The sequence below is a fragment of the Struthio camelus genome, chromosome 8 (assembly GCF_040807025.1).
Source record: "Struthio camelus isolate bStrCam1 chromosome 8, bStrCam1.hap1, whole genome shotgun sequence".
Taxonomy (NCBI): Eukaryota; Metazoa; Chordata; class Aves; order Struthioniformes; family Struthionidae; genus Struthio; species Struthio camelus.
The window spans coordinates 37634428-37648313 of NC_090949.1; the positions used below are offsets into that span (position 1 = coordinate 37634428).

Sequence of the window (13886 nt, forward strand, 5' to 3'; positions counted from 1 at the left end):
CCGCTCCAAACAGGTCCAACTAGAGCAGCTTGCCCGGGACCTTGTCCAATCAAGTTTTGCACATCTCCAGGGACAGAGATCCCACAGCCACTCTGGGCCCCTGCTCCAGTGTTTGACCCCCTCATGGGGAAAACAGTGTTCCTTACATCTAGTTGGAATTTCCCGTGTTTCAGCTTGTGCTCCTAAAATAGGACCTTTTAGCTATATTTATGTGATCGCCTTTAAGGTACTGCTGTATTGTGTAGGTAGCAGAAATTTTACTCTGCTCATTTTGTCGTCACGTTATGTAGGTGAAGTTTGCTGAATGTTTTATTTTCCACTGTTTTCAGTGAGTTTCATAAATTGATTGCAACCATTGTTATAGATAGAAATTAGGTAATTTTATCAGAAATTCACTTTATACCGCACCCTCTGCTTAAATGTTATTAAAATGAGCCCACACCAGTGATGCTAGACTTGTCCTTCATTTGGCTTGCAAGGCAAAATAACTTAATAAAAATATTGTCCAAAGTAATTCAAAGGAATAGAATCTATGACTTCAGAATTTTCCACGATTGAAGTGTGTTTAATATATGTAGCCTTCCAAAACCTGACTGTAAATTTTAGTTATTCAAATTTATAATGAGTCAAAAAACGTGGAAGAAAATAATGCACTGACTGCCTTGCAAATTAATGCATAGTGATTCATGCAACCCACTTACATATTCCTAAACTTGTACCTGCTTAGTAACAGTGTTCTCAGAATCAGATTTACTTCCTGACTTAAAAACTTCTTCAGTAGGGTGTGATAGGGAACAAAAATGGGATTAACAATATATACCACGGTTTCTTTCATAGTATGTTTGCCCTTGATTAGTTTTACATTTAAGAGCCACCTTTACAGAGGCAGAAGCAATAGACAATTAACGTATTATGTCTGTTTTGCTTCAGCCTTTGAACTACACGTTCATCATTTTGAGGTTTGTCTACATATGTATATGGAAAATACAGCAAATACATAAGTTAGGAAGAAACTATCTGAGGGCTTGAACCCTGTGTAAAGTTTGAACTACAACTGCCAAATCTGAGAGGTGATGCTGAGTAGCAGCGTGAGCAGACTCCAAGTCACAGGTCTCGTCCTGTTCCCTCCAGAGGAGTCAGAAATCATTTAAAACAATCCTTCTCTAGGTTTGGTGCGCCGGTACTGATGGACTCAGTCCTGCTGGCTGACCTTCAGAGATGGCAGACTCCAACTTTCACCCTCTCCAAACCACATTATGTTTGCATAGATCTGTGCTTTGGAAAAGCTCTCTGTGATTGCAGGGCCCTTTGCTCACTCAGTCATTCTCACCGAACCGCAGACCAGTCTCGGTAGAGTTCCTCCGTTGTCACTGTCAGTACGTTGTTTCAGATTCTCCATCAAGAACATTTTGCTTTTATTTACAATTACTTACATGTAATACCTACATGTAATGCCTGTTATCAGGTATTGGTTTATACTGTGGCAAATGAAAAGAAAAGTCATAAATTTCATGAAGGAATTAACAGCGGAGAAAAGCAGGGATGAAGGGATGAAGGTTATTTTATTTCTTAAATATAAGCAATGTCTTTAGCTAAAACCATCCAGTTCCCTAGGCGCTAAGAACTTAGGAGTGTTAATGCTCACTAGCTTCACTTGATCTTTCTTCATCCCCATTTTCCCCTCTGTTTGCATTTATATTATGAGATGATAACCTTATCTGTGATCAGGGCTTTATAATATTCATCACTATATAAACAGCTTCAGAGATTAGGGACAGGTTCCTCTTCTTCCATAATCTTTATTCTTTGGTTTTATAGCTGTCTGCACTTCCTACTCTTTCCACAGGCATGTTTTTTTGTGACTTCAGTCTCTGCTGGGGTTCTGGTGGAGGAGCTGTCTTCCTAGGTCTCCTCAGCCCTGTCCCACGCTGTCTTCACACCACCTGCCCTGCTGATCGGGCTTTACTGGTCCTCTACATCTGTGCTACAGACTTGCACTTATAGCGTGTCTATCTATCATCTGATGCTTTTCTTCCCGGTGTTATTGGCTGGCTTCTTTTTATTTATTATCATGTTAGGTAACCCCCGTGTCACCATTACTGGGGCATCTAAGTGTCTTTGCATTCACATGCGATAAATTCAGTTTATTCAAGAAGGTGATATACAGTAAGAATAATATCAGGCCAAAGCTCCAAGGGGAAATTTTTTGAACATTTACACTGAAGAATTTGTTTAGCAGGATGTTTTCAAGAGGAACAGTAATGTTTCTGTCATGTGTTTATGTGTCTCCCAAGCAGTTTTGGTTAAAAGAGAGGGCTGCTTTAAAAATTGAAAGGCTTTATTTTCCGTGGGTAAACTTACCTAACTAAGTGAGAAACCATAATTCTCAGGCACGCAGTCTTACCCATTGCCTTGTTCTGCTAGAAGACTAGTGTGTGTCCTCAGGAATGAATGCATGCTGGTCCTTACAAATCCGGTGAAACACAACCGGGGCCTGTATCCAGCCAGGAGAAGGGTCTTCCCTTGGCTTGTGACATATAGGACAATCTTGCTGCTTCATTAAAGCACTTTGATCCTAAAGGATCTGCCACTACATCACAGCCTGTCCGTGATGTACTTAGTTCGTATTTCCTCATTAACAATTCTGGATAGGGTCAGTTGCAAATGCTGCCCAACTCCTGTATTTCTGGCGTTCAAAACTGTTGGGTGAAATCTAGAAGAAAGTTCTCAGAGGGCTTGAGCGGTGATTGGCCTGGTTCGACAGGCTCTCCCAGGGCTGCCGCTGCGGTCGGAGGCCTCGAGGTAGACTGCCTTGAGAGGTTTTTTTTCCCCAACTTAAGCTGCTACTGCTTCCCTGCATTCGTGTGCTGCAGCTGGGCTGAGTCCCAGCAGGATCTCGGGCTTTCTCCTCAGGGTTTTCCCAACAGTAAAGCTGAGCACCAGCAGCCCACGGCGCTGGTGAGGTCCTGGCTCCTTCAGCACTGCGGATATCCCCATTTTGCTCAGCAGGCACAGCAGCAGGAAGAGGGTTGCTTTTCACCCTGGTGTTTTTTCAGAGTATGGAGAAAAAACGGATATGCAATATAACGTCTCTCAAAGGCAGAGTAGACATGTGGTGTCGGGACATTTGCAAACCTCATCCCCATTAGTTACCCACTACAGGGCAAAACTGCTGTCTACAGTGTGATCACTAAGCTTGCTGCTCATGGATTTGTGGAAAATTTGCTGCAACATCCTGAGTTTAATCAGGGCAACCTGCCTGTTTCCTTTCAGAACATTTCATGTTATCTTTTAACAGGTTGGCATTTAAATTTTGGTAAGGAAATGATAGCAAATTTCCAGAGCCGGTCATGAAGCTATAAATGTCTCAAGACAAACCGTGGCCAAAGATGCAAGAAAGTCAAACACTTTGAAGTACTATGAATTCCTGAGAGATTTTCATTCCTATTCAGTGCTTCTCCACTATAGTCGTTAAGAGGACTATAGGTCTGTATCAGTTTTCACAACGCTAAATCAGAACATCTCTTCAGTGCTAGTGCCAAGTATACCAGCGTCCAGATGAAGGGAACGGAGAATAGACTGGAATAGAGAATAAACTAAATTTGTCTTTTTGTGCTCGGACCTGCCTTTTTCCTAATTTAAAATGAATAAATTTCAGGCAGAAAAATAAAAGGAAAAGTTTCTCTTCTGAACAGTAGAGGAATTGTAATCTGGAACAGCTTTTCAATAATAGGAACAGAATTAGTTTTAACACTGAGCTTGATAAATTTATCAACATTATATCTATGACAAGGCAGGCTGTATTAGCAGACTGGCTTCTTTCCAGATGCCTGTTCCTGGTAAGATTAGCTGGGCTAACTGCCTCCTCCTTGGCTGCTTTGGAAATAAAACTCAGAATCACATGGTCCCCTTCGTCTGAAAAGGGAAGGCTTTCCTCTAAGCTCTGAAGTTGCAAGAAACATCTGAATTCAAAATTATAGCAGGAAAGGACAAAGGAAAAAACATACTTCTAATAATTAAATAATTATTCAATGTGTAAGTATTTATACTGATTTCATAGCATGTTTTATGGGGAATGTGAAACCACACATTGAATGAAAGCAGTGGAAGATTCCTGATTGTCATTTATTTATATGTTAAATAACAAAACCCTCTGGCTGTATCCAGAGATGCCTGGGTATCTCTGGAAGTATAACCCCTCCATCCCGATTCTGCTGAGAAAGTCTCTGGATGGACAAGAGGTTTCCTCACCAGCTAGCCCGGAACCTACAGCCAGTATCTTCTCGTACCACTCATTGCACTACTTGAAAATGAAAAGGGGAGTAGCCAGAACTGATGTGGCCTGAGTTTTAGTTTTGGGTTCCTTTTCTTTTTTTTGCTGAATAAATGACAGAGCTGCCAGTTGCCAGTTAGCTAGCTGTATGGTGAAAAGATTATTCTTCTGTTTCTCTCTGAACTGCATCAGAGTTCACGCTGACCTCAAACAGAACAACCTCCTAATGTTGGCACATGAATGAATGTCTTCTCTGAAAATTGTTTCTGCCTGAAATTTGTATTCCTGTTTCTCAGTACAAAAATATTTTATATTATGGGCTCCCCAGGGAAAGGAAGTTACAGGACTCTGCTGGGGTCTCAGGAATTAGGCAGCACCTAAGTGGTAATTTTGAGGCTTTCATAGATGCTTGAGTGGCAGGTGTATGTAGCACTCATTCCCTTGGTTCAGTATCTAAGCACTTCCAAGGCCTGGCCGTTACGCCTGTATGTTGGTGGATCTGAGACTTTGGTTGATTCAGGCCACTGCTGGGAGTCTGTGGTCACCCTTGGGTGGTGATATACAGGCATTCTGGCTAAAATTATACTATTTGTGCTTCTCAAAAAGGCGTTTTTAGCTGTATCAGTTATGATGTCTAAATAGCTTTGTAACAGAGAAGATGGTGCAGAAAGATTTTAATCAGCACTAAAGCAGAATAGTTCATTCGGTAAAATCTTCCCTCCTTGTGTATGCAGCATAGCTGCACGTGAGCTCAGCCTGTGTCTGCCTTTGCAGTCAGGGTCCCTGCGCATTGGGAAGCATTAGCTTGCTTTGAGCTTCACAGTGTTCGACCTCTGTCCCAGAGTTACTGTGTCTTCCACAGCTAGGTGGACTATCATAGAATAATTTAGGCTGGAAAGGCCGCCCGGAGAGCGTCTAGCCGAGCCCCTGCTCAGAGCAGGACTAATCAGGTTGGGCACGTGCGAGTTGAGCACCTCCGAGGATGGAGCTTGCACAGCCTCTCTGAGCAGCCTGTGCCGGTATTCGACCACCCTCACAGTAAAAATGAATTTCCTTACGCAAAACCAGAAGTTCCCATTTTCCAAGTTGTGTCCATTGCCTCTTGTCCTGTTAGAGCGCGCTCTTCAGCCTGCCGTCTCCTCGAAGCAGAGGGCCTCTGGATGTCTTTAAAACATGCCACGTACATTTGCTACTTTTTCTTGAGTGATGACGGTCATAACGTATGTGTTTTCAACTATATTGTTTTTGCCTTCCTTAAAAATCTCTGGAACAAATTGTCTTATTCCCTGGCTTTGTATATGCTGTGTGCTACGGTATCTATGCAATGGAGGAGGAAAGACGTGTGCACTCTTAATGGCCCAGTCAGAAGCTCTGACTGACTGCAGGAAATCATTGCATGACTAGGATTTAGTTCAGACTAATGTTGTTCAAGATATGGCACTGCATTTCCACAGAGTTTAACTAGTCAAAAATACTGCTATGTTCTTTTTCTTTTTTAACACATCATGATCCTTTGACTTCCGTTTTCATATATCCCTTTGCGCCCCTCAAAATGAAGGTATTAAGTAGAATCTCATCTGATTTTTTCTTCTTGTTTTTGTGTTACAGGCAAACGGACACAGTTTTGTACATATGGAACATGAGAAAGCTGTACTACTACTGAAGAGTTTCCAGAATACAGTAGACCTAGTTATTCAGCGTGAGCTTACTGTCTAAATATTTTTTTATAAATAGTAAATATGTCTAGCCAGATCTAATGTTCAAACAGATTTATACATAGGAAACAAATTTTTGCCAATTGCTGGACCAATGGCAAACAGTAGTGCCAAATGTATAATACTATATGTTAGTACTGATCATCTTGAAAAAAAATATTAACTATATAAATTATTGTTCATGTGGCTATGTATTAGTTTTAATTGTCAGCCTCTGGCTGTGCATTGGTGCGTTTTTTTAATCAAGTTACTTCTTAAAGTCAATTTCATATAATTTCAAAACACAGAAGCACATACAAATTCTTTAGGAATTCTGCTGTCCATCAGAAACACTGCCTCAAAGTTGTATATGCCTTTATAAAGATAAAATATATTAAGCTGTAATTCCCATGAAATATTTCTATCATGTCACATACAAAAATATAGAGAAAAATATTTTCATAAACACCTCAAAGAAAGTATATATTAAATTAAATTTAATGATGTTGATTTATTTTCAATGCAAAGATATTATATGCCTTATGAAAATAACTGTACATATGCAGTGTGTATAGCTGGTTCCATACTAATTAGTTAAAATGTCACTATACAGGGTGAGATACTTAATAAATTATACTGTCAACTCTGGGACCTAAATATAAACAAGCTCTATGAAAATTCGTTAACTTACTTTTGTCTGATACTTTTAGTTGATTCCATGTGAACATGTTAAATGCAAACAGTGAGTTCAGCTAGATGCAGTTCATAAACGGAAGGAAGAAGTATGTAGTGGGTGGCAGGAAAACTTACTTTGTTGTTGCTAATTTTTTTTTTTTTTGGCTTTTTAATCTGCAATTATAGGCCCTTTACTTACATTTTCCATTCTCCCAGCCTTGCAACGTTCAGTGTTTTTATTCTGGTCCAGGCTGCGTTGGCCCCTGCTCACTACATTCACTGTGGGTAAGGCTTTGGTGTTTATAACAGCCATTTCTCCGAGTGACGGTCTCATTAAAATGAATGGGAAGAGGTTTAATCTAAGCTACAACGCGGCACGGGGAGGGGAACAAAAGACTGACACAGAGAGAGCGCGTGCCGAGCTGTCCCACTGCAGTATGCGCTTTTAAAACCTTGAGGTAAAAAATCCTGGTGCTCTTTTTAGCGGAGAAGAATACTGACGGCACAAAATTTTGCTGAACTGTTGTTGGTTCAGTAATGCGAGTGGAGATCGTGTTTATAACTGACAGCAAGAAGGAAAAAAGCGAGACAACCTCCCACAAGATTTTTTCACAGGTTCCTGTTTCCGCTGGCTCGAGTGGCAGTGGACGCCAGGGACAGCAATAAGCTGCTCCCCGCGAGGGACCTCGCTGGGGCCAGCCTCAGTCACGCTTTTTTCAGAGGGATTAGCGCACACTTTAAAACCCAGGTCAGATGAATGTAGCTATGTCACGTGGACACGGCCAAGAACGTTTTACTCTTCTGCTTATAGGCGCTGCTAGAAATTTTTAAAACTTTCTTCTCTTCCCATCAAAGGCATCCTGCCTGAGGTAATTATGTTTCAAATTAAACTAACATGACTCCATTGTATATAATGCCCTGTAGTCCTCTCATACAGGTATAAATATCCCGGTGAAATTTTGCTACAGCCCTGTTTATGGCAGGTAGAAGGATAGGAGCTATAAAAGATGCTGGCAGCATGTCTCTGGCATTTCGATTTTTTTTCCTTACGTTAGTAAAAGACACGAATACTTGGAGTGCCTGCACAGGCTGCTTCGGACGCTAGCGGTTTGCATCAGGTCCAAAGGGGAACTGGGCAAACTCATGGCCGAGGAATCTGCCGCGGATCTTGAACACGTAGTAACGGCTTTGGCCCGAGTCCCTGCGCTGCAAATGCCTGCGGGTGGGGAGGCGAGAGAGAGGGAGGACCCGACCAGGGGAGCCCAAATCCTTGCTCTTTTCATACACTTTTCTGGAGGCATTCGCATCTGGCTGCTGTTAGAAACCAGCTCGGCAGCAAGGGGCCCGGCGCGCTCATCCTCGGCGGCAGGTGGAAGGAAAAATGTATAACTTGCCCTCCCTGCCCCAGGCTGCTCTTAACCAAAATGCACTCGTGCTTCCCCGTGTTGGCGCAGGATTTTTTTTTTTTTTTTCCCCTGTCTAAATCCTCTCAGTCTGGCCGTGCCTGGACATTCAAGGCGAGACTTGCTAAGCCTAGGAAGGAAACCTGGACATTCAAGGCGAGACCTGCTAAGCCTAGGAAGGAAAGGGTGGTATTAGGACGACATCTCCGTACGCAGAAAGGGAGGGCTAAAGAGCCCCATACGTACAAATTGATCTTACAAATCAGTCATTCGCTAGCTAAAGTAGAAACTAGCCTCCAATGATATTTTTGAAGCATCAACTTTTTAATCGTTTGGATTTCCCCCCCCCCATTTTTTTTTTTAATTATACCTGTTGAAACGGGGAGTCAGGCCCCTGCAGCCGCGGAGGCCTGGAAGCCAGCGCGGTGGGTAAGCGCAGAAGGATACAACCTGCGGCCTCGGCTCAGCCCCACAAAGGGATTTAGCAATCACTCAGAACATGAACACAGAACAAATGTGTATGCACGGTTCCTGTTCTGGGGTTGTTTGCAGCTCCCTTTTTTCCCCAGTCAATCAACATGAATGATTAAGTTCATTAGGGTAAATATTAATGAAACATAAACGCCATGTTGACTGAGCAGGTTCTCATGTAATGTGAATTGTCCTTTATGCATGCAAGTATTCTTACTGGAAGTGCTGTGGTACCACCTGAGTGTCCAAACAACCCCAGACAACATAGTTAGCCGTAACTAATGCTAATTCTAAAATTTACAATTTAAATAAATGATTTGATGCTATTCAGAAAATAAATTTAAATAATGAATACAGTCCAGTAGCTTAAAATCTCCTTGATAGTCCAAGCTGAAACAGCTTGCTAAATTCACTTGATTTGGTCGAGGGTCATTAGTTCTCCAGTTTTCCAGGTTTTTAAGGATGTAATTTCACAAGGTACTGGCCGAGCAGAAGCCCTCAAATCATGGATTTTCTGGCAGAGCCCCTCTCTAAATAGTTTTGAACATTCAGGGCATTTCGGGGGCCACAGCTTCCATTCGTAAGTCCTCGCTGCCCTTTAGAAAAAGTGTTTATTCAGTATCATGTTCAAAAAAAAAAAAAAAAAAAAAGACTTGCAGACACTTACAGAGTTTTTAGTTAATTAAGTTAAATGAGAATTTAGGTCCCTTAATAGGCATTGATGCCCCCAAATTCCTCTCCAGAACAGCTTCTGTCTGTCTTCCCATGCAGAAGAATCACCCTTAAAAATGTGAATCCACATGCGTGCGCACAGGCTAATGTGCTAATAGTACGTGCAGTTAAGAGGTACTTTAACAGGACTGCTGAGGATTTTACATTAGTCCTTCAAAATAACTGGCACCTTTTGCCTTTCCCGGGAGGCCTCCAGCGGCCTTGCGTGCACAGTAAACGCCCAGCAAGGGTTGCAGGGAGGCTGCCACATATGCACCGGCCTTGGCTCAGCTGTCCCGCTAAAGCTGAGTCTAGGACAAATGCTGGTGGTAGACGAGTAGTATGTAGAGGACATTTTTACCCTGGGTGAATGCCATATGCAGGTTTAGTTTCATGTTTGTGAGTGAATTTTGATCCAGGCAAGCACAGGCTCAAAATTACACACAGTTTCCTTTCTCTAGGCTATATAATACTCCCAGTTATACCGTATGTTGTCCCACAGCCACTGTTTTTTTAAAGCTACTAAAGGAGATTTTAATAATGACTGAAACATGCTGTGTTAGAAACTCTGTCAGAAAGTCCAAAGTGCCACCGGACCCGCTGCCCTCCTCAGGCCTAGCGTCCTGTTGGCTTTTAGCTGTAACACAGCGGTTCCCAGGGCGGCAGTTCTGTTAGCGGTGACCGTGCAGCTCTGCCTGTTCAGCATATTCTTCATGCAATAAACACTTACCTAATTGCTCCTCAAAAGGCTCGGTCAGAAAAAGGAAGCCTATACTGTAAATCCTTTAGCCTCAGTTTGCAACGCGTTTTAAGGAACTAAATGGTCAGCGTCAAAGTTGACATTCCTGTACTACAGTGAGTGTCACCCAACCTAACCCAATCGAAGTAAGTGGCTCCAGAGCCTCCTCCGTTGAGTTCCAGCTGTAGCTAAAGTCCAGTGGCCAGACTCTTGGGAGCAGGTTTTCTTTTTTTCAGTCTTGTTAGAGGGCAGTTGTAAAAAATAAGAATAATGCTGCCTCCAAAACGTTTTCCTTATTTTGAGAAAAACGTTAAGACCGCAGGAAGCCTACAGGACGCTCGTCTCAATATTTTAATTATTTTCCCATCCAAAGTTTGCAGACTTGAGCAGGGTCTTAAAAGCCAGTTGTTTGCAAGAATAATTACTTAACCTCTTCATATCTGTTCTGATGTTTTCCAAGGTATTTTTTTTTAACATGTCCATGTCCGTACACACCTTTCATGGGTCTTCAGTAGACCCTGAGGTAATGGCAGCGTGTGCAGGCTGAGGAAGGCCATTTCTTGACAGCGTCTCAGCGCAGGTAACTGGCAAGGACAATACCATCCCAAAGCTGAGTGCTGAACACCCATGGGACAACACACACAACAATTTCCAGCTGGTTATTGAGAGTACTCTGGTTTAAAGACTGTTGATTTTTTTATAGGGTGGGGTTTTTTTTTTTCGGAACATGATTGAGAAGACTTTGGCAAAGTTGCTGTAATGGCTATGTAATTATGTTTAGCTCATATAGGTATTTTTACATCTGAAAAGTTAAATAACTGATGTTACAAAAAACTGCTAATCTCCATGACCCAAAAATTCTACTAAAAAAATTAGACTATGAAACATTCAGGATAATTGATTTGCTATTGCTAGTAAGTGTATGTCACAAGCCCTTTGAACATAAGGTCTCTCTCCTTCTTAGTCAAACCACTCTGGCTTGTAATACAGCCTTTTAATTACCTTATGCAATCAAAAAATATACATATTTATACATATGTGTGTGTGTGTATGTACATTATATCTATCTATCTATCTATCTATATATATATATATCTGATACAGATATATGCAACAGTAAATGCAAAGAAAATATTAAATGACAAACCATATTTTTTAATCTGTTCACATGCAGGATCTGGTCTCAAGAGACACCATAGGGATTAATACCATGACTGTTGGGTGTTGTGCAGATCTAGTCCGGGGGAACGTAACCAGTAACAGGACTAGGGTTAGCGCTTGCTGTGTATGCTGCCCATCCTCTTAAAAGAAAGTTAAGCTTACGAGCACGCTCGGCTCTGCGTTCAGCCACGGTATGTGCCTCTCTTGCACGTACCCAGGCAAGCCCTGTAAAACTAAGGTAAGACCTAACAGAAGTACCAGTTTGCAAAATTCTTAAACAGACATAGGAAACCTCTTAAGCCTCAACCGCAGGCTGTGGCTTTGCTACCTAGCTTAGCGTGAGACAGTTTTTCTTCTAAACTGGTGGTGGGATTTCACATTTTGAATTTCCAAATGAAAATAAAATTTAAATCTAAAGTTTGAGCTCGTCACCCACGGACTGTTGGGTACTGCACTCACCAGCCTGCTTCAGTGTTCTTCTCCCAGGCTTTGCCTTCAAAAATTTAATTTCAAGCACACGTAAAAAGCTGTCAGATTTTATTTTCAGCCAATCACATTTAGGGATTTATTTCACTGTCTTGTCAGTACGAGTGGAATACAGAAGTAATGATACAACTTTCAGGCGAGTAGTTTGGATAGGATATGAATTAATTGGTGGTTTGGTTTTGTTTTTTTTTAACAACTTCAGTTTTGGCATGTGTAAGCAGTGGCATTGAGCCACGCGTGTGCAGCACAACAGTGGCACCCAGAGGCCAGGCAAGGAAACCAGAGCTCCTTTTCACAACACGGTTCGAATTTGGATCGGCTCAAGTGAATTTTCATTGCAAAAGCAAATTTCAGAAGTAGTTGCTAATCACAGCATTTAAACAGTTTCCACTTAGAAAAAAAAGCCTTTGTAAATCCTCCTAATGGACAACTGAAGCAGATATTCTAGAACTGAATCTACATCATGTCATTGTACACTGAATTTGGACGGCCCTTGTCAGGCTTTTTCTGCAGCACTACCAACAAGCCACAGCCCTGCAGCACAAGAGGCTTCATCTTTATAAATTGGGGCCTTTTTTGTCTCTTTGCTAGCATACGTGGCTTTACTCCGAAACCCTGGTCAGAACACACACTCTTATCCGTTGTTTTCTACTTGTGAGTACTGTATCCAGTTCAAAACCAACAGCTTACTTTATTAAAAATTTTACCATTTTATAAAAGACATGTTTAATTATGATGGAGATGGCTGTATTGTAATTAATATTTTGAGATAATTGTGATTTTGAGCTTAAATTATATACAGAAAATGGTCATTTTTGTATGTGTTAAAAGATTGCTATATTACAAATGACTAACTGTACTTTTCAGTTTAACTACAGTATTAATGTAAATAAAGCTGAATGAAGAAATATTTATTACTTTATTAACATAGATTGTGAATGTACTTAATGTTTTTTGCAGTATAAGGACTTACTGAACTTGAAAGCTGCTTCATTTTATGTGCAAAAAGGTACTTCAAAATTATATTTTACATCTATTGATTCAGTGAAATCAATTATATTGTTAGTTAATTTGCACATGCAGGTTGTATCCTTCCAGTTTTATTTCATGTATGACACTACTCCGTAAGGTGCATATTGTGTTTAGAATGCATTTTGCAGATGCTTCTGTACATAAAACAAATACAGGGACTAAAACAATGCTGTGCAGTGTATAGCAGAGCCATTTTTCGGCTTTGGTGTACCCAACTTTTTCAGTATTTAAAAAGTGTTTTGAATAACATTAAAAAGTCTCTTTATTGTATAAATAATAAAATGTCACCTTATTGTAATTAACTTTTGTCATTTTTTTACTATTGGAAAGGATCTGAATTTCCAAAAAACTCTGTTATGCAAGTTATGGAAAAATGAGACGTTTGTTATCTACCCATCGCTCTAAAACTGTTCCAGGTATCTGATAATTATACCTTCATCATCACTGTCTTATTTTTAAGTTACGGTTTCAGAAACATTTGCTCTATCTACTAACAAACAGTATTTGAGAGAAAGACTCGTTTCAATTGCCAGGTAAGTCGGAAGGGGTCTTGAAACCTGAGCAACTCCACTTGCTCAGCGTGTAACTTCTGGTGAAACTGGTACCAAACGTGAAAATGAGGTGACTGCAAGGACGTGAAGAAGAAAACTTTGCATTTGCAGCTCTAGCGCTGCGGACTGGTACCAGTGTCCCATGTGAGAGGGGGAAACAAAGGGGAGGGTCAAGGGGAGTTCGGAAAGCAGCAGCACCTCAGTAGTCCAAGAGCATCCCTTGACTCCCAAACACGAACAACTTGGGCTTCTGACCGTCATTCTTTTTGCACAAATACACTACCGTGTGTAAGGCAAAGGGCCTTACCCCTTTTCCTTCCTCCCCAACCCCAAATATTTCTTACTTTCTAGACCCCACTAAGCACCAGGCATGCAGCGCCCCGACGTCTCGAGCTGTGCTGGCCAGCAGCCAGTATTAAATTTTCGTTTGCTGGCAGCACAAGGCAGTTCAGCGCAGTGAAGAAATACATGACACAGCCCAGGTACCAGAAACAACGCCAGCGCCTCGGCAGGGCCTTCTGCCTGGCCAAACAGACCTTCCTTCTCAGTTCTGCTCTTTAGGCCTGGCGTAGCTCTTCGCCCAGTGAACTCCACCCACAGTACCCACACAGTTCAGCTGTAAGAGCAGTGAACTGTTTTCAACAGAAATATGGATGTATCAAGTGTGGTTCAGAGCAACAACAACAAACA

The 13886-nt window shown here is 41.5% G+C and overlaps 1 protein-coding gene across 1 annotated transcript in view; it reads left to right on the forward strand.

The window, feature by feature from the left end:
• LRRC7 (leucine rich repeat containing 7) overlaps positions 1-12943 on the forward strand; it is a 195723-nt gene extending 182780 nt beyond the window's left edge. Inside the window, exons 25-26 of the mRNA XM_068953511.1 lie at positions 5882-5972; positions 6859-12943. Of these exons, the coding sequence (XP_068809612.1) occupies positions 5882-5972; positions 6859-7091 (324 nt within the window). The 3' untranslated portion in view covers positions 7092-12943. The remainder of the gene's footprint in view (positions 1-5881; positions 5973-6858) is intronic.
• Positions 12944-13886: the final 943 nt, after the last annotated feature.